Here is a 24048-nt window from a genome sequence, read left to right as displayed (position 1 = left end):
TAGCACCTTAGAGACCAACTAAGTTTGTTTTGGGTATAAGCTTTTGTGTATCTGAAGAGGTGTGCGTGCACACAAAAGTTTATACCCAGAACAAACTTAGTTGGTCTCTAAGGTGCTACTGGACTTTTTTTTTTTTATTTAAAATAAATGATGTAAGGATGGAGATGTAGCCCAAGATAGGAAAAGAGGAGGTAAGGGAACAGCTAACAATTTTAAATAAATTCAGATCTCCAAGACCTGATGAGCTGCATCCAAAACCAGAAAGGCTCCTAGAACAGATAATTCTTCCGTCAGTCTGTGAGCTCTTAAAAAGCATGCTGTGATTACCAAGACCCAGCTTGGGTATCTAAAAAGTTACATTCTTGGTGGATCAGGGGAATGCTGTGGACATAGTGTATCTTGATTTCAGTAAGGCTTTGGACAAAGTCCCCTAACCTTTTTTTCTGAGGAAAAAGCCACTCTGGGTGGCCTCCAGCATATATGAAAACATAATAAAACATCCAACATTAAAAAGTTTCCCTATACAGGGCTGCCTTCAGATGTCTTCTAAAGGTTATACAGGGACACCACGAGATATTATGCAAATCTTCTTTTACCACTCAATATACATGAACTAAATATGCATAAATACATAAAAGGTGCCATTTCCAGAAAGCGACTGCAACTGACTGGATTTATGCAAGGCACCCTACTCTGAAGAGGCTGGGCTAAGACTGGCCTGAACTGCTGCTCTTGTAAAAGGTGGAGACCAAGGGGTGCATTCAACTAAATCCTGAAGTAATTAACCTGTTAGTCATGCTCATTAAATTCAATGGATCTACTCTGAGTAGGACGAATATTGAAGACCACCCCAAGCCTCTTCTAATCTGACATATAGCCTTGCCCACCTCCATCACACATGGAGGAAAGTGCAAAGGTTTTTCCATTTCCATGGGAGAGGGAGTACAAATCTTCTATTTTTCTCTCTCTCCTGTGATTCTCTATAACTTTGAGCAGGATCAAAGAAGACATTTGCTATGGGGGGGGGGACATGATTTCTTTAACAATGATGAGTGATTCATAAACAACAGCTGCCATAAGTTATGTCTCCTGTAATTATCAAATTAATCATAATCACAGCTATATTTCCCCAACCCAGGAGAGTTCAAGTGGGCACATTCAAAATGTAAACTAAGGCTATAGAAATGCAAGGCTCTTTCATCTGGTTACTGATTCTTCAGTTCTGTGTTCTTCAAATCAGCTGCTGGAGTACTAATTTAAGGCAGAGACTCCATCATTGCAAAGAGATGAAGTGTCCTTTGCAGTAAAGAGTTTTCCTGCAAGATGGTAGCATTTGTGATCTTACTATTAATACTGCTGCCTCTAACTACATGCAATATTCCTTTGGTTCAGTGCCCCACCAGTGACCCTCTTCCCATTCTTCACAAATATTATCAGTCAGGAGACCTCATGGTTGCTGGCATCATGTCTCAGGTCTATACATTCATAAACAAGATAACATTCAAAGAACGTCCCTCTGCTAAACTCTTTGATGACCCGATGTAAGGAACTGTGTTTATTTAACAATATAATACATCCATATTAAATGAATTCATATTTTGCTGTTGGTGCAATCGGCTTTCCTTATAAGTAATTATTGTGCTTCTGCGTTTGATGTGCTTTTATCTGGGGCGGGGAAGTGGGGACCTGAGAGCTCGAGCCCATTTCTGCTAAGATTGTCTACCATAGTCTTAAATTAATGTTCGTGAAGCAAGTCCAGTTTACCACATTCCCAACTTTAATAGTAGCAATGGCAGATGTATTTATTTTCTCTTGTGCATCATTGAATTTGTCCAACCGGATATAATTTGGGTGCAGTTTGTAGGTGTGCTCACCTCCTCTAAGGAAGAAGTTCTGTCATATTTCAGAATGATTCCTGCAGTGGTTCTCCTGCCTGAGCGGACTTGAGGTGGACACAATAGGAATTGTGGGGACAGAGGTGGAGGCTGAAAACAGATTATGCACTCTCAGGAAAGAATAAGTGGGGGAAATCTCAGCCTGGCAGAAATGGCCTTGGTATCCCAAAGGTTGTGGTGGGTTGGGCAGATCACTCCACTGACTTGCAAAGGGGAAGGTGAGTGATGGAAATAGTAACCTGGATCCCCAGGAAAAATGATGTGAATTAAATCTTACCCTTCCAATGAGGACCCATTATCAAGGGAAGAAGGGCTGGGCTTTTCTTCCTCTCCATCCAGTTTTTTGGGATGTTGCCTCTTTTCCCCAGGAGAGTGACCTCTCCATTAACTGGCACAGGGAAATGCAGCGTGGAAAGAAGATTATGTGATTCAAGGAAAGAGGGGTGTGGGGAAAATATTACCCTTGCAGCCAGGACATTGTTGTGGGGTGTTTCTGCCCCCTGCCAAATGGGGATACAAATGTTTCTCAATGGAGAGATTTTTTCATAATGTGCATATGGTAAGAGGTAGTGATTGAAAAGCAACAAATATTCACTTTAAGAAATAAAACAAGCATAGTTTTAAAAATAATACTGATCTGTGATTAATACCAGACCTGGCTGTCAAAACAGAAGAACAAATCCCCTCTTCAACTCAATCTCAGGCTGCTTCTCTTCTGATAAAAGTTGTTGCTTTAAGTTTCCAGGCACCTGAGTTCACTGAGGAACGATCAGATCCAATTCAAGATGCCTTGTTAATATCATGCAAAATCAAGGATGTGAACACCTGAATCGCCTGTGCTGATTTATCAGCATTTGTAGTTGTAGTAGTAATCAAGCTTAGATTGTTCAAACAGAGATGCTCCTACCTGCAGGCCATAGGGCCCTGGGTCAGTGGATCAAGTGAGTAACGCATGGAATTTCAAAACCCCAACTTAGCATCTTATTGGGAGTGCTATATCCATTGTAGATCACCCTGAATTTGGAGTGAAAGGTGGTGTGAAGTATAATTGAAGCCTATTCTATGCATTTGAAATATTGCATGGAACTTGAGCAAGGCAAGAATCAGAAGAAAATTCTCTAGATTGAAATGTTTGAAGTATTTCACCATTATTTCAATAAATAATATGGGATTCTTATCTATATGTCCAGTTTTGTTTGTCAAGGGTATTCAAGCTCTAGTCTGTTCTCATCTGATGTATTTTTCTCTCATTAGATAGATAAGTAGATATGTAGACAATGTCATTTGCTGTAGAAGATGCAAAATGAACCCCTCATTGCAGGCTCATGACACAACTCTACCAGCACATTGTGGCTTTGGCTTTTGCTGTAAAGGAGATAAATGACAACCCACAGATCTTGCCCAATGTCACTCTGGGATTCCACATTTTGAACAGCCATTTCGTTGCAAGCTGGACCTATCATGGCTCCATGGAGCTGCTGTCTGGATGGGGCAGACTCATCCCTAACTACAAGTGTGGTGTTGAGAACAGTCCAGTAGCCATCATTGGGGGACCGAATTCTGACATCTGTCTCCACATGGCAATGGTCCTGAGTATCTACAAGATGCCACAGGTAAGAGGGCCATTGGAGAAGCCATTCACGTTTCTCCTGCACTGCATCCTTTCATGGTGTAGGTTGAGGGATTCACAGAGATGTGTGCATTGAGTGTGGCCATTTAGGATGCTATTCACACTTCTATTGGATTCTATCCCTTAAGGCCCCAGGTTGATATTACAAAGTGTGAATGACTCACAATGAACAAAACTCACCCCTGCACATAATACACCAGAATACGAGGAACAACCATTCTGTCTTGAATTCTGCATGACTTGTTTGATTTCTCAGTGCAGGGAAGGCTAATTCCCTCCTCTCCAATATTTAAGCATTCCAGCACAGAATCCATGATTGAGGTTCAGATGCAGTCCAGTCATCAAAAATCATCATTGCTTGGTTGGGCTCAATGGCCTTTACAAATGCATTTTAATTTTATTTCCCCCAATTTATGGTTCAAAGAGCTGTCCTATGGATTCTTCAACAGAAACTAGTTATATTTCCTCTTTATTCTGTGTTCACATGTCTGATACTGTTTGCTTATATGTTCTGATGGTGACATTCACAAGGGAAATTTAAGGGAGAAGTGACCCCCGCTGTGCTTTTCCCTTTATTGAAAATATAGGGGCAGCAAAGACCTTAGACTCTATGTATGACTGAGCAAAAAATAAAATGTATATAGTGGTACCTCTGGCTGTGAACTTAATTTGTTCCGGAGTTCTGTTCTTAACCTGAAACTGTTCTTAACATGAGGTACCATTTTAGTTAATGGGGCCACCTGCCTCTGCCACGCTGCCAGCACACAATTTCTGTTCTCACCCTGGGGCAAAGTTCTTAACCCAAGGTACTACTTCTGGGTTAGCGGAGTCTGTAACCCGAAGTGTTTATAAGCTGAGGTACCACTGTAAATTGAAGGAATTCTAGCCACTCCATATAGGGCCCCAATGTTCAACTTTTATGTATCTTTATTTTTAAAAAGTTTTAAATTTTCTCTATGCAGTCTCATCTGTGTTCATTCACCATAAGAGGGTATATAAAAACACCAGAGTGGATGGAATTTGCAAGCATAATTTTTACAATCATTTTCAGTTCATCTATGGCTCTTCTCCTATGCTGATTAACCACATCCAAGAAGAGTTCTTTCACCGGATGTTCCCTGATGTGGCTCATCAGTATAATGGGATTCTCCAGCTACTGCTGCATTTCAGCTGGATGTGGATTGGAGTGGTGACTCTGAGTGATGACAACGGAGAGAGATTTGTACAAAACGTCCTTCCCATGTTTGCCGGAAGAGGTATTTGCTGCGATTATACAGAAACATTTCCCAAACTAACCTTTTCAGGTGAGTCTATGGAAATGGTGGAGGACGGTTCTAAAACAATCAGTGTTATTATGGGCAGCACCGCCAATGTCGTGGTTGTGATTGGTGAAATTCACACCATGATGGTATTGGGAATAATACCCAACTTGGCAGAAACAATGAATATGCCAGTGGACATCAAGGCAAAAGTCTGGATTATGACTGCCCAGATGGATTTTACATCGTTTTCCTTTCAAAGAAATTGGGACATACGCTTTCTCCATGGTGCCATTTCGTTTGCAGTTCATTCAGCTAATCATCTAGGATTCCAGAAATTTCTTCAGAAGAGAAACCCTGCCACAGAAAGGGAGGATGGCTTCATCAGAACTTTCTGGGAAGAGGCATTTCTTTGTTCTTTTGAAAAGAAAGACAATGAACTCTGCACTGGGACAGAGAAGCTTGAGACTCTCCCTGGGTCTGTCTTTGAAAGGAGCATGACTGCCCACAGCTACAGCATCTACAATGCAGTCTTGGCAGTGGCACACGCTTTACAAAACATGCATTTCTCCAGATTCAAACACAGTGTAATGATGGATGAACTAAGAGGGAGTAGGCTGGATCCACAGCCATGGCAGGTAATGTCCCTCTATTGCTAATATAGAATAGTTCGCCATCTTTCAGGATGCAAAAATAGTTCCTTGACAGTTTAGAAAGCTCTTTTTCTTGTTGTTGTTTAGTCATTTAGTTGTGTCCGACTCTTTGTGACCCCCTGGACCAGAGCATGCCAGGCACTCCTGTCTTCCACTGTCTCCCGCAGTTTGGTCAAACTCATGTTGGTAGCTTTGAGAACACTGTCCAACCATCTCGTCCTCTGTCGTCCCCTTCTCCTTGTGCCCTCCATCTTTCCCAACATCAGGGTCTTTTCCAAGGAGTCTTCTCTTCTCATGAGGTGGCCAAAGTATTGAAGCTTCAGCTTCAGGATCTGTCCTTCCAGTGAGCACTCAGGGCTGATTTCCTTCAGAATGGATAGGTTGGATCTTCTTGCAGTCCATGGGTCTCTCAAGAGTCTCCTCCAGCACCATATTTTTTTCTTTTTCTTCTTATCCTCATCTTTCAGCATAGATAGGACTGCTATCTGATAGGACTGCTATATATTTCATTTTAAAACACTAGGGCCACATCTGCAACATTAAAGCACTCTTGTTTCACTTTAAGAGCCATGGCTTCCACCAAGGAATCTTACAAACGGTAGTTTCTTAATGGTCTCCTCACAACTCTCAACTCCTTTAAGCAACTTTCCTTTCCATAATTCTCTGGGGGAAACCATGACTGTAACAAGAGTTCTTTAAATGTATGGTGTGGATGAGCTGTTAGAATTACTGTGAACAGAATCCGTGATTTTGACCTTGTGCAGAGTTGAAATGAATCTTCTCCACCTCTGCTGCCTTCTGGGATATCTTCCAGAGAATAAAAGGCTAAAAAGTAAGCCCTACACAGATCCAGAGTGGAGTCTCTTAGGCGGATGGATGTTATTTTCTACGCTTCCTTCTGGCAACTCCTGAAACCAAGCTGGTGCTGAACGTCGTGCTCTGCTTTCCTTTCGACCACATCAGCAAGACTGAGAGGGAGCCTTGTCCTCTGGGCAGCCCAGGACTGTCCAGGCTTGCACCCCGGGGAGGTCACTTCAGTGCTGCTAACACAGCGGGTTGACCTCACCCCTGGAGCCACACTCCATTGTTCTCGAGACAAACAGATGCCAACAATTGGAAGGAAATAATATCATCCTGTTCTACATCTGTCTCTTTCTAATTCTCTTCACTAATTTAGCTCCACCACTTTCTGAGAGGCATCTCATTTAACAACAGTGCCGGGGAAGAGGTTTCATTTAGCCAGAAGGGGGATTTGGTAACTGAATTGGATATCATCAACTGGATCACATTCCCAAATGACTCCTTTTTCAGAGTTAAGGTTGGAATGATGAACCTCCAGGCTCCCCCAAGCAAGAGACTCTCCATTCATGATGATACCATCACCTGGCCCATCTGGTTCAACCAGGTAAAGTCCATTTCAGAGTGTCTCCAGACACTTCCTCAAGGCTAAAAAAAGGGGGTTCACTAATCAAACTCTGAAACAGCTATTCCAAGATGCAACTAGTTGTGATTTAATTCACCTCCTGAAGAAGACAGGGAACCAACATTCAACTGAAAACAGCACAGGCAGTGGGAAGCTTAAAATGGCAAAATGTGATATAGAAAGAAGTTGGATAGGTGGGCTTATTAATAACTGAATTTAAAAAATAAAAAAAGTACAGAAGAACCTCATCACTGTTCTTCATTGTTACCCCAAACATTGCTGTAGCATAACATAAAAATACCTTGTTTGGACCGCTGAGATTCTCAGATAATGTTCAAAGGAGCCACAGCTAAAAAACTTATATGGTTAGGAAGCGACAAAGCAAATTTCATCACCTAAAGTCTGAAACATAATTGTGAGAAGAAAGCAAGACACACAGAACCAGGAAACTTTGGCAACTTATGTATTTATTCAATATAAAATCAATCAGTAAAAATAAATAAATGAAGAGCAGAAGCACCCCAGAACCTAAGGGTGAGGTGTGAGCCAAAGTTCTCAAAGGCCCCATAAAAGTGGGTCCAGGGTGTTTGCGGCCTGCTCAGTGTTCAGCAGGGGACATTCAGTGGGAGGGCAATTGCTGTGAAGCAAACAACAGAAGAACCAAGGGCAGCAGCTCCTTGGGATGTGAATGGCCATCCTGATCTGATTGGCACTTCAGACTTCCTGCCAGTGTGGGAAACAGGGGGGTAAATTTGGCCCAATCTGAGGAACAGGTATGGCATGTTTAAGTCAGAAGTTACCATCTTCTTTCCTTTTTTGGACAGGCACAACCCCTTTCTCTGTGCAATGAGAATTGCCAATTGGGCTACAGCCGGACCAAGAAGGAAGGGAAGCTGCCTTGCTGCTATGATTGCATCCCGTGCCCAGAAGGGAAGATTTCAGACCAGAAGGGTCAGAGATTTATTTATTTATTTTTGGGGTATACTAGTTACAAGAATTGTCAAGAATGATCCAGTACATGAAAATTAAAATAAGTAGAGAAGGGAGGAAAGAGAATGGTGTCCAATGATACCAGTAAGATGTACCTGTTTTGGAGCATAGTCTCATATGTTCATGGAAGGCAGAGGTAAGGATTTCAGCATAGCAGGAGATGACGGAAACAGGGAGAACTTATGATTGGTGATATCCAGGTGATGAACTTCTCTTCTTCCAGTTGTAGTGAAGACCTGTATTGCTCTGGAATCCTAAGTAAATACAGCCCTTTTGTATATAGAAATAATTGGGCCAAACACCTATATATATTTTACCAGTACTGATCCAGCAGCCATCATTCAAAGCTTTCTGACCATTTGCCTTGATTTCTTCTGGGCGCAAAAGGCTTCACAAGTATAGTATAGTATTTTTCATTTTTCTTTTTCAGACATGGATGACTGTTTTGAATGCTCTGAAGATCAGTATCCAAACAGTGACAAGGATGGATGCCTTCCAAAAGATAAAACTTTCTTGTCTTATGGAGAACCATTGGGGATCAGTCTGGCCACTTTTGCTGTCTGCTTTTCTTCCATCACAGCTGCAGTGCTTGGAATATTCGTGAAACACAAGGCGACTCCCATAGTCAAAGCCAACAACAGGAACCTCACCTACGCTCTCCTCCTCTCCCTCCTCCTCTCCTTCCTTTGTGCTTTGCTCTTCATTGGCCAACCTAACAAGCTGACATGCATCCTACGGCAAACTGCTTTTGGCATGATCTTCTCAGTTGCCATTTCGTGCATATTGTCCAAAACCGCCATTGTGGTTCTGGCTTTCATGGCTACCAAGCCTGGCTCCAGCATGAGGAAGTGGCTGGGGAAACAACTGGCCAGCTCCATTGTTCTTTCCTGCTCCCTTATTCAAGCCACAATCTGTAGCATATGGCTGGCAACTTCTCCTCCTTTCCCAGACGTTGACATGCACTCAATGACTGAAGAAATAATACTAGAATGTAATGAAGGCTCCACTCTTATGTTTTATTGTGTCCTGGGATTCATGGGTTGGCTGGCCATTGTGAGCTTCACGGTGGCTTTCCTAGCTAGAAAGTTGCCTGACAGTTTCAATGAAGCCAAATTTATCACTTTCAGCATGTTGGTGTTTTGCAGTGTGTGGTTGTCCTTTGTTCCAACCTACTTGAGCACCAAGGGCAAATACATGGTGGCTGTGGAGATCTTCTCCATCTTGGCCTCCAGTTTTGGGTTACTGGGTTGCATCTTTACCCCCAAATGCTATGTCATTTTACTGAGGCCTAAGCTGAACAGCAGGGAGCAGCTAATTAGAATAAAGAATTAAGAACTGACAAGAGTGACTCACTGGTCCAGGCAATTCTTTGTCACTGGAAATTAGAGATACTTCTTTCCAGATCATTGTCAGTTGGATATGTGTTAATTGAAAACATGAAGTTAATATAAACTGAGTCCCATATTTTCTGAAGTTTGGTCCTGGTTCATCATATCTCAATCAACCATGATTTATCCACACACATGGCATCTCATTCGTTTCCATTACTCTCCATGGTCTTGACAATTCTGTGAAACCAGAAGGGGCATTTTGTGAGGTTATTAACTGGCATATAATTTCGCAGCGCACCCTCAATTATCTACACACCCGATATTCCACATCATAATATAAAATCCCCTTTGCCTGCTGATAATAGTTGTTCAATAGTCCTGTTAGATTTACTTGAGTGGATTGGGAAGAGTGATAAGGGATGCAAACTCATCCATTGGATACAAACATTTTGACGCTGCCTTAATATATTAAAATTAATTCAGATTTTTTTCAAATATGCATGGGAACAGATATATTTAACTCGTAATAAATATCTTGCCATCCCAATCAGGAGAATCTTGCTGAGATCTGAACAAAAAGCAACTTCTTTTCTTTTGTAGAGTACTACAGTGCATGAGTTCATCTAAGCACCAAAGGGAAAAACCTGGTTGCTGTGGAGATCTTCTCCATCTTGGCCTCCAGTGCTGGGATACTGAGCTGTATCTTATCCCCTAAATGTTTCTTAATTATCTTGTGGCCAGAACTGAATAATAAGAAGCAAGACAAGATCGAATCATGTAGTACCTCTGGAGTAGAAACCCAGTCCTTCAGAATGAGTGAGATCTCTTCCAGAACAGGCTGCCTATCTCATTCCTGGACATAGGAACAAGCAAACCACAGCTACTTCTGTCTTCTCAGTTTTTGGCTTCAGCCTATTGGCTTTCATTGAGCCCATTATGATACTCGCAGACACTGAGGGATTTTTCTGTACACAACACCCTTCCTAACCCTGATGAGACCTCTCTGCCCTTTTTTATTCATTTTCATTTGTGGCCCTAGTAAAACAGTGCTGGTGGAGAGTTTCCCATATACATCAAGAAGAATGCCATGCATAGAATGGCTCAGAAATTGCTGCAATGACATGTGGTATCTGAAGGGGAGCTGCATTCCCTATGGGTTGTACACAACTAAGTTTGATTCGGAGTGACTCCATTGAAGACAATGAACCTATGTTGATCATATTCACCATCTAAAATAGGTCTAGTGGGGCTAGCAGTGGGTCCAAGCCCATTCTCCCCACATCTGGACATAGTTTGGAATAGTCTCCCTCTTCCCAAAACCCACAAAGCCACTCCCGATTTAGAGAGGGGGTGGGGTTGCGGGCTCTCGACCACGACTACATTCTCGCGGGGCCAGGCAGCCCCGCGGGACTCAGGGATTCCCCAAGCATTAGTATGCGTCTCCCCGGGCCAGCCAATCAGCTGCCGGGGGGCGGTCCTGAAAGGTCCTTTTAAGGTCAGGGCAGCCCCCGGCTCGCCCCTTTCTCTTCGCGCCAGCAGCAGTGATTTTTTTCTCTGCTCCCTGGTTCCTGCTATCTGCTCTGACCGTTTGGCCTTGGTTCCACGCCTCGGAATTCACCGTCTTCCTGCGACATTCCTCTCACAACACGAGTGCCTATCGATTGGCAACCGGCTCTTCCGTCCACGGAACGTCTTCTAGCCGCCGGATCGGAGCTCCTCCTGGCGTGAGCTGCCTCCGCGCTCACAAAGGTCGTCCCCGCTTTTCTTTTCCGGCTACCCCGTGGGAGTGGGGGAACTCGTGTGAGGTCCTTTTTGTGGCCTAACCTTACGCTCCCTTTAAATATCCGTTAAGTTTTACCTTCAGGCTATCAGCGTGCGCAGTCCGCTGCCTCCCGGCGTCTCCATTGCGCTCAGCTTACCGGTTAGCGGAGGGATTTCCTCGCGCGGGGGTGGGCATTTTCCGGGGCGTTTGGGTTATCCTTTACTCTTGGTCTACTTGATTTTAATTCGGCGGTGAACGGGGCTGCCTATTTACTAGAGTATTCTGGTCTGGGCTGCGCTACCTTTTGCTTTGCTTTTGGGGTCATTCTGGCTGCGCTACCTTTGGCTCTTGCTTTATTTAATTTCAATTCGGTGGCGAGCGGGGCTGCCTAACCTTGTTATTATACGACGATCATTTGGCTGTGCTGCCCTCTGCTCTTAGTTATTTAATTGTAATTCGGCGGCGAACGGGGCTGCCTGTTTTGCGGTTGTACTCGCAGTGGAGAGCGTCGGTCATTGCCCCAGCGACGCGCAAGAGGCGTCGCCATCATTGTTTTGACCACGTGGGCACGTTGCGGCGGCCATTTTGAGTGAGGCAAAGGGCGCCGCCATCTTGAAAGCACCTCGTGGTCACTCCGGTGGCCATCTTAGGTAGGGAAGAAGCAGTGCCGGCCTATCATTAACGGTCGCATCAGGCTTTCAACCAGTAACAACACCACCCTTCCTGTATTCTAACGCCTGGGGTGGGGGGGCAGCCTTTCTGTACCGCGGTTTTCGCTTCAGCAGGTGCAACAATCGTAGGTCATCATCAATAATAATAAGTTAATTATAATTAGAATATAGCTTTATTGAATTAAAAATTAGTTATTAATCAATATATGTTAAGTAACCCTAGCAATATCCAAGTGGGATATACTTTCATAACTAATTAAACAAACAAACAAACAAACAAACAAATAAAAAAATAAATAAAAAATATAATATTCCTATTTAATAAATAAATAAAAAATTACACACACAGTTAATTCCATAAAATAATAAGAATAACAATAATAATAAATCGAGACTTTCACCCTTGATACCAGCATACACACTTTGCCTCCTCACAGGGCGTGCGCTCTGGGGGGGCAGGTGAAGGAGGAGTACAGGGTGCGTTGAGACTTCTTGATACAGTGTTAGAGTGGTTTATCAAATCCAAACTCTTCTTCTTGCTGCACTAATACACATATACATACTGAGGCAGCGATAGAGCGGTATATCAAATCCAAATTCTTCTTCCGGCTACATCAAGAAATAGTTTTACACTCACGCTTACTATCTGTCATACTTTGTTGTTGACATGGCGAACAGGGGTGTATCCCGGACAACTCAGGCGAATGGGGCGTTACTGCCTGCCGCACAGGGTAACCCACAAGCTTTAGTTCAGCTTTTTTCGGCTATCCAAAATTTTTATGCGTGATGTGGGCCCCCAACGGCCGCTACTTCTGCTATAGTCGAGCTATCTCAAGATTGTATTCCTGATACCCCGTCCAGTCAACAGGACCTAGTAAGGCCCTCCACATCCACAGCTGGTGCAACGCGTCAGGGTGGGGGCCCACATAACCGTCCCCAAACACGCCTGCAAACCGCTCGTGCTCAGAAGGACAAGCCTGCGGCCCAGAGGGCTAAGTCCGCCCCGCAGAAGTCAAGGGCCACTGTGGGCAGGGCCAGACCATCACGGTCTGCTCCCCTGGGGGCGGGCCAGGAAGCAATTGGTGTACCTAGTGTTTTTCAGGAATCTCAGCGAAGTCCGTCGGAAGGGGCCTCTTCAGGGCGGGGGGATGAATTGTAGCACTGGCATGCTCTGCTTCCTCATAGATTCAATATTTGGAGTCATTGTAGCTCAGCCTAAATCCTCCTAAATCTAGCATGCTGGTGCAGCTAGAAGGGATCAGGCAGATCTGCTGAATTGTGAAGTTCTGAGACCTTAGAGAGTAATTCTTTCTAACAGTGTGAGCTGTTTCATAAGGGGACAGGTGGTCTTGCATGCTAGTAGAACCCCCTTCATTAAAAGTTTCCAAGCAGATGATGGATAGCCAGCTTTGCAGAGCTTTGTGTGGCAGAGTTGGACTAGATTATCTTTTAGGTAAAATTCCATGATCTGACAAATATTTTCCTGGTAGGAGTTTTGCTCCTGTTGATGCATAACAGTATCCAAAAACACTGCAGAATCATTATCTACTCTGCAATTATCAAAATGTCTATAATCTGCCCAGAGTGCCAGTAGCCTTCTAGAAGCGAGTACGAAAAGGTATTGATAAAAAGACTGAAATGATGATAAGGAAACCCAATGTTCCACAGACAGCTAAGATTAGGGGGAAGAGAGAGGCAGGTCTCTATCATTTGGATAATTCCTCCACCCACCCCCATGTGTAGGGCAAGTCTGAATATTGTGTTTTCAATTAGAATTCAAGACACACCTCTGAAAAACTGCTGAGCTTAATGGTTAGGCAAAGGTAATAAGTCCATGTGAGAATTACATTCCCAGAGTCTTCAGCAATCTAAACCATCTTTCAATCAGGGCAGTGGCTTGTTTTATACACACAGAGAGAGGAATTTGCACATGTATTGGGATGCTGTGGCTTCTGATTCTGCTGCTTCCGAACATGGTGTGCTATGTGCATGCTGTTAAGTGCACCAGAAATAATCCCGAAGATGTTCCACATGAGTGGCACCAGTCGGGTGATTTCCTCATCAGTGGGATAGTGTCTCAGCTGTCAAATCCTGTGTTCTCCAAAATTTCCTTCAACCAATACCCTCCTCAACACTCCCTGATTAAGTTCCCACTGTAAGCAAATGTTTTTATTTTTAATTGAGAAGTTCTGTATATCTGCATGAATAATTGCTTTTTTAATTTGTTTTTAAAAGAAATATTAAAGGTTGAGAAAAGGACATTCTCCAACATATGTGTAATTAGGCTGTGCTTGTACTGGTAATTGGACATTTGGAAATATTAGCCTTATATTATCTATTTGCTCTCTATTCTGGCTCTGGTACATAGGTGCTCAGTCTGCCCATTTTAGAAGGGGGCTGTGAGCAAGCTTTCCACTGCACCAATATTTCCACCCATTCAAACATATTTGTCCACATAATTTTGGAGAGATGACAAATTGGAGCCACATTTCATGCTTCAAGAAAGAGGATGATAGAAAGCTGCCTTAAATTGAGTCAAACCAATGGTCAATCTATTAATTATTCTCTGTAGCCAAATGAAATTTGAAAGAAGAAACATAGCAGGTGAATGACCCCCAGCCTGCAAGAATACTGCTGCAATTCTATATACATTACCTGAGCATAAGCTTTGCTGTAAATAGTGGGACTTATGTATGAGTAAACATGCATAGGATTGGGCAGTGATTGGGAGGTTTCAGAATGAGCGACTGGTATGTGTGGGAGTGGGAGATCAGGAAAGGAAAAGTTGATGGAGGGAGGAAGAAGGGGACTGTCCTTACCTGTCACAGTCCCTTCTGTCTCCTTCACCCACTAAATACCTCTCAGGACAGTCCATCCTACCCTGTTAAATGCTTTTTAGCCTTCTTACTCTTCTATACGTGCCCAAAAGTACAGGAAGGGGAAAGAAAATATCACATATCATGGAGAAGAAAGAAGACAGTCTCAGAAAGTCTCAGCCCCCCAGGGGAGAAGCTGCTGCAGACTCCACAACTGGCTTTCCTGAATAGGGGAGATGTGGACTGGTTTCATCCTGCACAGCATTTGATAGGAATGGGTGTGAGGCCCTCAGCCCAAAGTTCTTACTTCACTCATTGGCAGGGACTTAGTGCATCCAAGCTAGGCTAGCTCATTGCACAGAAATTGTGGTGGAAGCCCAAGTCTAAAACCACTGAGAGCCAGTGTGGTGTAGTGGCGAGTGTCTGACTGGGACATGGGAGACCAAGGTTAGAATCTCCACTGGGTGACCTTGGGCCAGTGCCTGCCTCTCAGCCTAACCTACATCCCTGGGCTGTTGTAGGGATTAACTGGAGAAGGGATTTTGAGCTCCTTGGGGGGGGGGGAGAGTGAGATATAGGTTGTTGTGGCTATAAGACCATGAGACAATCTTTTGAAGCACAAGCCTTGATTCCACCATGAAACAGCAAGTCCCTTTATCTGCAGCATGGTGACCAAGTTCTACCAACACATCCTTGCCCTGGTGTTTGCTGTTGATGAGATCAATGAGAATCCCAGGATCTTGCCCAATGTCACCCTCGGGTTCCACATCTACGACAGCTATACTGATTCAAGGAGGACTTACCGCACCACTTTGGACCTGCTCTTTAAATCACACCAGTTTGTCCCTAACTACAAATGTGGCACCCAGGAAAATGTAATAGGAGTAATTGGAGGACTTAGTTCTGATACCTCTTCCTGCATGGCAGATATCTTGGGTCTTTTCAAGATTCCACAGGTAGGATCTGAGTACTGGAGCTCAGAGGCTTTCCTCTCACCTCCCCCATAACTCACTTTTCTACTCTTTCCAGCAGTAATTTGATGAAGTGTAAAGATAGAACGATGTGATGGGAAGAAGAAGAATGAACTGAAATTTGCATTCATCACTATCCAATGATGTGCATGAGAGGTGTGTAGGTTTAAAATGATTTGTGTTTCATTTGTAGAGAGGAGAATTGTTTGAGGTGTGATAGAAGGAGAGGGGCTGTTCACCTTGGGGAATTACAGCAGCACCATCTCAAGAACCCTAGAACCCCAAAGCCAGAAGAACCCCCCTTCTCTCTGCCTTTCCTCCGCATACACTCATTCTTTTGAAGTCTACTGGAAAGCAGATTGTAGTCAAACCACTTGTAAATGACTTCAAAGAGGATGGCTCATAGTGTCTATAAGCTGATGCTCCCCCCAACCCCCCCCCAACAACAGGAATTTTCTCATTAAAAGAAGTTAGCTCAGAATGAAAGGAACGGGTTTCAATATAAATCTCAGAATAAGAATAAGAATAAAAATAATAAGAATAATAAATTTTATTTATACCCTGCCCTCCTCAGCCAAGCCTCCCTTAGGGCGATTAACACCATGTATAAAAACAATTGATTGAAATACAACTTAAAAACAAGATTAAAATACAACATTAAAATGCAGCCTCATTTCAGTAGGAACTCAAATCAAAAACCTTTGGGGGGATGAAAACATCAAGTCTTCACCAAGGCCAACTATCCAGACTGGTCCTACGTGGGCCAGAAAAAAGCCAGGGAAGTCCCCAAATAGGAGTTCCATCACAGAAGGAGAAAGGAGAAAGGATATAGGGGGAGGGGATCAAGTTGATTCCAAGCCAAAGGCCAGGCGGAACAAGTCTTACAGGCTCTGCGGAAAGAAATCAGATCCTGCAGGGCCCTGGTTTCATGAGACAGAGCATTCCACCAGGCTGGAGCCAGTGCTGAAAAAGCCCTGGCTCTGGTTGATGCTAATCTGACTTCTTTAGGGCCCGGGACCTCTAGGGTGTTGCTATTTAGAGTGTATGTTGACCAAAATTGTCAGGAGTGTCAGGAGTGTCTACATTAAGAGAGTTGTGTAGTTTTCTTAGTGTGAGTAAAAGGTGGAGGAACCTGTCCAAACAGAAGGAAATTGGGCATAGAATCATATAATCTTAGAGTATGAAGGGACCCCAAGGGTCATCCAGTCCAACCTCCTGCAATACAGGAATCTCAGCTGAAGCATCCATGACAGATGGCCACCCAACTTCTGCTTAAAACCCTCCAGGGAAGGAGAGTCCACCACCTCTTGTGGAAGTCTGTTCCACTGCTGTATAGAATGCCACTGCCTGTATAGAATTGCACTAATTTGAAATCTGGGGAAATAATTATCTCCTCTTCCAACTCTTACTGTTTTTTAAGATTTCATATGGCTCATTTGAGCCAGCAGTGAAGAATCAAATCAAGTTCCCTTCCTTTTACCGCATGGTACCCAGTGAAGCCCTGCAATACAGAGGAATTATTCAGTTACTTCTGCACTTCAAGTGGAAATGGGTTGGGCTCTGTGCTATAGATAATGAAGGTGGAGACCGATTCCTGCAGACCATGGAGGAAATGCTTTTGCAGAATGGAATCTGTTCAGCATTCACAGAAAGAGCTCAAACGCACTTGCGCCTCTCTGACAGCATACAGGAGATGCTCTACCACAAACAAAGTACTTTGCCAGTATTCATGCAGAGCAAGGCCAATGCAGTTGTTATATATGGAGAAAGTGCCTCTATTACATGGTTGGGAGCAGTTATAGGGGGAATCAAGATAAGTCAAATACTATTTCTGCAAAATAAGAGGCTCTCTACAGCAAAAGTGTGGATTACAACAGCCCAAATAGATTTCACATTATACCCCATTCAGACGATTACTGATATGGACAGGCACATGTTCCATGGCGCTATCTCCTTCACAATTCATTCAAAGGAAATAGAAGACTTCCAAAAGTTTCTTCAGCTTGTAAATCCTTCATGGGAAAATGAAGATGGATTTATCAAATATTTCTGGGAGCAAGCATTCAGTTGTTCATTATCCAACTCATTCATCTACGGCAGATGTACTGGAGAGGAGATGTTAGAGAGCCTTCCTGCCCCTTATTTTGAAATGAGCATGACTGGCCACAGCTACAGTATTTATAACGCCGCCTATGCTTTGGCCCATGCCTTACATATCTTGCAGTCAGCTGGGCTGAAAGGCAGTGCAAGGGAGTCCAGCAACGGAATGGTTCCTCAGAATGTGGAGCCCTGGCAGGTAATGTTTCCTCATCTCCAATGTCAACTGTCCTTATATAGGTTCTGGACAATTTCCTGGATCCAATATCCATGGTGTGACCAACCAGGTTCCTGATCTACAGGATATTTCTATCAAGCTTTTATTTTTTCAGTTTTCCTAAGTCTTCTTCCAAATAAGGTAAAGGTAAAGGTACCCCTGCCCGTACGGGCCAGTCTTGACAGACTCTAGGGTTGTGCGCCCATCTCACTCAAGAGGCCGGGGGCCAGCGCTGTCCGGAGACACTTCCGGGTCATGTGGCCAGCGTGACATCGCTGCTCTGGCGAGCCAGAGCCGCACACGGAAACGCCGTTTACCTTCCTGCTAGTAAGCGGCCCCTATTTATCTACTTGCACCCAGAGGTGCTTTCGAACTGCTAGGTTGGCAGGCGCTGGGACCGAACAACGGGAGCGCACCCCGCTGCGGGGATTTGAACCGCCGACCTTTCGATCGGCAAGCCCTAGGCGCTGAGGCTTTTACCCACAGCGCCACCCGCGTCCCTACTCTTCTTCCAAATACTGATGCCATATAACCATGATTTTCCAGATTTATTTCTACGCCATGTATCATTTTGCAAGTACTCTGCAGCACCCACCACAGTTGAATTTTATACCCTTTCATGATTTGTTACTCCCTTGCTGCTTCTGCAAGTAGATTACTATCCATGATGAATTGTAATGACTTGTAGCCATATAGGAAAATGACCTTCAGCTCCTCGTTCTCTTTCCACCCAGCTCCACTCAATCCTTCACAAGATCTCATTCAACAACACTGCTGGAGATGAAATTGCACTGGATGAGCATGGAGAATTAGCAGCTGGATTTGACATTACAAACTTGGTCACGTTCCCAAATAAATCGTATGTCAGAGTCCAAGTAGGGAGGCTGGATCCTCCTGGCAAAGCGCTCACCATTTATGAGGACAGAATTGAATGGCACCGAGGCTTGACTCAGGTGAGGAGACAATATACAGCCTTGACTTACTCCTTTCCCAATTTTGAACCAATCAGTTCAAAATGTTTTTGTATTACAAACAATAATTTTTTGGGAGCCCCCATTGGCGAAAGCATGCCTTGGGTTACAACCTGTTTTGGTTTACAACTGGACCTCCACAACGGATTATGGTTGTAAACCAAGGTATCACCGTAATACAAATAGGATAAAATGTTTTATTAGAGGGTAAATTGATATATGGAGGTTGAGTATTTCACTGAAGGCAAGGCATCATTTTATGAACTACCTTTTCCTATACACACATAAATAAACCATTATGATGAAAAATGCAATATTTAGAGGCATTAAGTCAGCACATCTTTTACCAAAGAGAGTCCTTGGCTTTTCAGATAATGCATAATACTGACTGTTTTGTGACTGTGTGAAATCCCTGAGGCAAATCTCTAGTTAGTGATGCAAGATTGAATGTTAAATTATTTGATTCGCTGATCAGGCTAAGTATGCAAATTTGAATCTCTCTTTGTATGATACTTAACAGAGCAGATATTCCTACTACTTATTGTATACCTGTGTACTTACAGCTTTTACATTCTGTATCACTTGCCCTCTTGTTTGCTGGTCGATTATCTGATACAATATGAAAAAAGATGAATTCAACTGTTCCTATATATTTGGGCAGGTGCCACCTCTTTCAGTATGTAATGACATCTGCCGCCCCGGTTATGGGAAGAAAAAGAAGGAGGGGAAGACCTTTTGCTGCTATGCTTGTGCTCCATGTCCTGATGGGATGATCTCCAATGAGAAGGGTAGGATATGCTATGTTGTAAAAGATCAAGCGATGCATTTTATCGAAGTAAAATGTGGGCAATTCTTTTGCAAGTTCATTCTCATTAACATAGTGGCCATTTTTAAATTATGGCATTATGCATGGATCCCCACTTTTACATAGACACAACAATCTAATTGATATTTTGTTATAATCACACCAAGGAATATATCAACAGCTCAGTGAATGACACATTAAGTTCTCAGATATCTCTGATAGCACAGGCCTTGGACTCATGATCTTGAATGCATGAATGGAACTTTGAGTAGCTGTAATTGTGGAACAAAGATTAAAGATGATGTTTGAAGTCATACTCGAAAATGAAGAGCTTGAGAGATTTCTGGGGTTTCCAATGAGCAGCTGTTTTGTAAACATCTTTGGAGGGATCTACAACGGTTTAACCTGAACGTAAAAAGAAACTCCCACCTTCTAGTACCAGTCCCTGACAGAACAATGAAGTGGAGATTTGGTCTTCCTTCTCCGTCTTTTCCAGTCAACCATCCCTGCACCAGAGATCATGGCTAGTTTTACCCTTCATAGCCCACACATTGATATGACAGGGAAGGCCTACCAATTTAATCACTCTCTAAGTCTCTTAGTTTTCTGTGGGTGAGTTAGGCATGCAACATCATGCATACACTGAGAGTTTTTGGAAAAGATTTTGAGCACCACAATGTAGGTAGGAGTATAGGAATATGAACTGATTGCCATACCCATTGGAGAAAAGATGGGAACTTGTTATGTGTACAAGAACAGGAAGGACATAATACATTGACAAGAAAAGGAAGTATAGGGATACTATGGGATATAAGAGGAGAGTCATATTCAACTAAATCATTGTGGTAGTGGAAGCAATGATTGCCACAAGTGCAAGGAAACTTCCCCCTCTTCTGTCCCTATCTGCCCCCTGAACTCTCCCCCAAAACTGATCTGGAGGTCTGGATCCCCCTTGAACAGTGTGCAGGGAGAGCAGAGGGAGATTATTCCGTTGGACAAGAAGTCATGCTTGCAGTGATGGAATGATCTTCTGAACACTATATTGAAAACAACCCAGAATATTTAGGTCCAAAAGGAAAAAAGGAAACAAGAAGAAGAAATACATGGCTTCTTGAAATAAAAATGCGGGCTTGTGATATTTTAAGGCTTGGGAGGAGATACTTCTTCAGCCCAAATTCAACCTTCTAGGAAAAGAGGCTACTGTTGGGTAGGGACAAAGACAGTAGTCAAATGGTTATGATCTATGCACCGTGCGTTAATTTCAGGCCATATTAAATGCTTAGCTTTGCACACAAACTATGCCAGGCACTTGTCAATTGGCCAACTACACAAGAAAGAGGCAGCATCACAGTTCGACAACACATTCCAGCCACACAAAAGGACTGGGGCAAGGGGCATGGCCTGGACAGAGTCCCAAGGTCAAGAAAGGGATGGGGAATCACATTTAAACCCCAGGCATACTGTTCCCAATGCTTGTCTTAAGCCTCACTATTTCAACACAATATTAAGACTCATTTTGAATTAATATATTATTAGAAATTAGATTAATTATCAACAAGTTTTTGATTTTTATCTCCAATTCATATTTAGTCTATGTTCTATGCATTTTGAATCTGGTGTTATTTCTATTTGCATCCTGTGATCTTTTTTTCTGTGCAGCAAAAATGACCCTTAGTCAGACTTTCCTCTTGTCCCTAAAGAAACACTGATTGCAAAATCACTTCCTTCCCGACCATAATGTGAGTCTGGGGCATACAGCACATACTTCAGTTATTTCCATGTCTACTTAAATTTTTCTTTATTAAGGATAATAAAAAAAAACATTTTCAGATACTTTGAAAGCAAAGTGTGTTTTGTACATCTTATTAAAACTATGAAAGTCAGACTAGATGGCCATGAAATAAAAACATCAGAGATGAATCAGACTGTTGGGGGTTTTTTTAATGAAAATGAGACAGCTTGGGGAGAGTTCAATGTGACAATCCCAATACACCTTTCTTTGTTGACTCCTACAATTTTGAACTACTGCCAGAATGGTTGTATCATTTCACTTAACAGTGCTTTTTATTTTAAGACTAACTTTGTTGAACACCAGGAGAAAACTATATTTCAAACCAGATATGATTCATGACATTTCTACTTGATGCACTTTGGGCAGAAGAATTTGAAACACTCCATGAGTAAAAGCACAAGGTAGGCTTCTGTTCTTGAGCATGAATCATTCTGGTTCTTACATTACCATGCATTCTTTTTCAGATGAAGAAACATGTGTCAGTTGTCCAGAAGACCAATATCCAAACAGAGGCCAGGATCAATGCATTCCTAAGATGCCAAACTTCCTGGCATTTGGTGACACTTTGGCCATTGTTTCAACTTCCTCTGCACTATTGTTGTCTCTGCTCACAGCTGTGGTGCTCGGCATCTTCATTAAGCACCGGGACACTGCCATAGTCAAAGCCAACAACAGAAGTCTCACCTACATTCTCCTCATCTCTCTCCTCTTCTGCTTCCTCTGCTCCTTGATGTTCATTGGAAAACCTAATAAGGTGACTTGCCTTCTCCGACAAACTGCTTTTGGTATCATCTTCTGTGTGTCCATCTCTAGTATCCTGGCCAAAACTGCATCTGTGCTTTTAGCCTTCATGGCCACCAAACCAGGATCTAAGATGAGGAAATGGGTGGGGAAACGATCGGCTTACTCCATCATTCTGTCCTGCTCAAACATCCAAGTGGGGATCTGTTCTCTCTGGCTGGCAATGTTTCCCCCCTTTCCAGATAGAGATACACACACAATGATGGATCAAATTGTACTCTTATGTAATGAAGGGTCGGTCACTATGTTCTACTCCATCTTGGGGTTTATGGGCTTCCTGGCCATTGTTTGTTTCACAGTAGCTTTTGTAGCCAGGAAGTTACCTGACAGCTTTAATGAAGCCAAGTTCATCACCTTCAGCATGTTGGTCTTCTGCAGTGTTTGGCTGACCTTCATTCCAACTTACCTGAGCACAAGAGGAAAAGACATGGTGGTGGTGGAGATCTTCTCCATACTGGCTTCCAGTGCTGGGTTACTGGGCTGTATCTTTACCCCTAAATGCTACATCATTGTGGTGAGACCTGAGCTGAACAAAAAAGAACATCTAATAGTTAAAAAGAAATAAATGAGATAAAGTACACATAAATTTGGGACACGGGTGGTGCTGTGGGTTAAAGCCTCAGCGCCTAGGGCTTGCTGATCGAAAGGTCGGCGGTTCGAATCCCCGTGGCGGGGTGCGCTCCCGTTGCTCGGTCCCAGCGCATGCCAACCTAGCAGTTCGAAAGCACTCTCGGGTGCAAGTAGATAAATAGGGACCGCTTACTAGCGGGAAGGTAAACGGCGTTTCCGTGTGCGGCTCTGGCTCGCCAGAGCAGCGATGTCACGCTGGCCACGTGACCCGGAAGTGTCTGCGGACAGCGCTGGCCCTTGGCCTCTTTGAGTGAGATGGGCGCACAACCCTAGAGTCTGTCAAGACTGGCCCGTACGGGTAGGGGTACCTTTACCTTTACCTTTACACATAAATTTATCCCCTCCCACAACAGATATCCCTCTCCCCTCCCCATATATAATGGTTAAAATGGGAAACATTATTCCTGAGCTGTAAGTGTGAATCCTAGTGATGTATGGAAGTGAGAGCTGGACCATAAAGAAGGCTGATCGCCAAAGACTTGATGCTTTTGAATTATGGTGCTGGAGGAGACTCTTGAGAGTCCCATGGACTGCAAGAAGATCAAACCTCTCCATTCTGGAGGAAATCAGCCCTGAGTGCTCACTGGAAGGACAGATCGTGAAGCTGAGGCTCCAATACTTTGGCCATCTCATGAGAAGAGAAGACTCCCTGGAAAAGACCCTTATGTTGGGAAAGATGGAGGGCACAAAGAGAAGGGGACGACAGAGGACAAGATGGTTGGACAGTGTTCTTGAAGCTACCAGCATGAGTTTGACCAAACTGCGGGAGGCAGTGGAAGACAGAAGTGCCTGGCGTGCTCTGGTCCATGGGGTCATGAAGAGTTGGACACGACTAAACAACTAAACAACAACAACAAGTGTGAATCCGGTGGTAGCCACTGTTGAGTGATGTGCCCTTCAATATGCAATAAAAAGGTACAATGCCTCTTTGAAATCATCCTCATCTCTCTTTCCAGCTAAAGCCTGAGCTTCCTTGGTCAATTTTTCTGAAAGTCCTATGATTCACACTTTCTGTTACCACATTGACATTTGCAAGTGTTCACACATGTGCTTGCTTGCATGCACACACACATTGAAAAAACTAAAAATAATGACCAAACAGAAACCCTTTTAGAAATAGGATATATATTGGCCACTTACCAGTTGTCAGGAGTGTGTGCAGGAGCCGGGCCCTGTGACTGGTAGGGCCTCACAGGATTGGGGCCTTCCTGAGTTTGCCGCACAGGTGAGGCTTGACAGAAGACTCGTAGCACCTGGTGGCAAGGGCCGGGAGGGGTATATAAGACCAGCATTTCCCTCTGGCTCTTTGCCACAGCAACACGCTACCCACCTAG

At 43.6% G+C, this 24048-nt stretch overlaps 2 protein-coding genes across 2 annotated transcripts; both read left to right on the top strand.

Annotated features, from left to right (window-relative positions):
• Positions 1-1323: 1323 nt before the first annotated feature.
• LOC310667150 (vomeronasal type-2 receptor 26-like) lies at positions 1324-9182 on the top strand (the record flags this gene model as incomplete). Its single annotated transcript, XM_083418874.1, has 6 exons — positions 1324-1541; positions 3217-3508; positions 4577-5422; positions 6615-6842; positions 7685-7811; positions 8281-9182. The coding sequence occupies 6 exons, from the start codon at positions 1324-1326 to the stop codon at positions 9180-9182; spliced, it is 2613 nt and encodes an 870-aa protein (XP_083275000.1).
• A 12226-nt stretch (positions 9183-21408) lies between these two features.
• Positions 21409-22654, top strand: LOC310666855 (vomeronasal type-2 receptor 26-like). Its single transcript, XM_083418370.1, has one exon. It carries the CDS (start codon positions 21705-21707, stop codon positions 22647-22649), a length of 945 nt encoding a protein of 314 aa, XP_083274496.1. The 5' UTR covers positions 21409-21704; the 3' UTR covers positions 22650-22654.
• The last annotated feature ends 1394 nt before the right edge of the window (positions 22655-24048 follow it).

The sequence above is a fragment of the Podarcis tiliguerta genome (genome assembly GCF_965153285.1).
Source record: "Podarcis tiliguerta genome assembly, chromosome: 16".
Classification (NCBI taxonomy): Eukaryota; Metazoa; Chordata; class Lepidosauria; order Squamata; family Lacertidae; genus Podarcis; species Podarcis tiliguerta.
The sequence above is the reverse complement of the archived record's forward strand: the minus strand, read 5'-3'. Positions and strand labels throughout refer to the sequence as shown.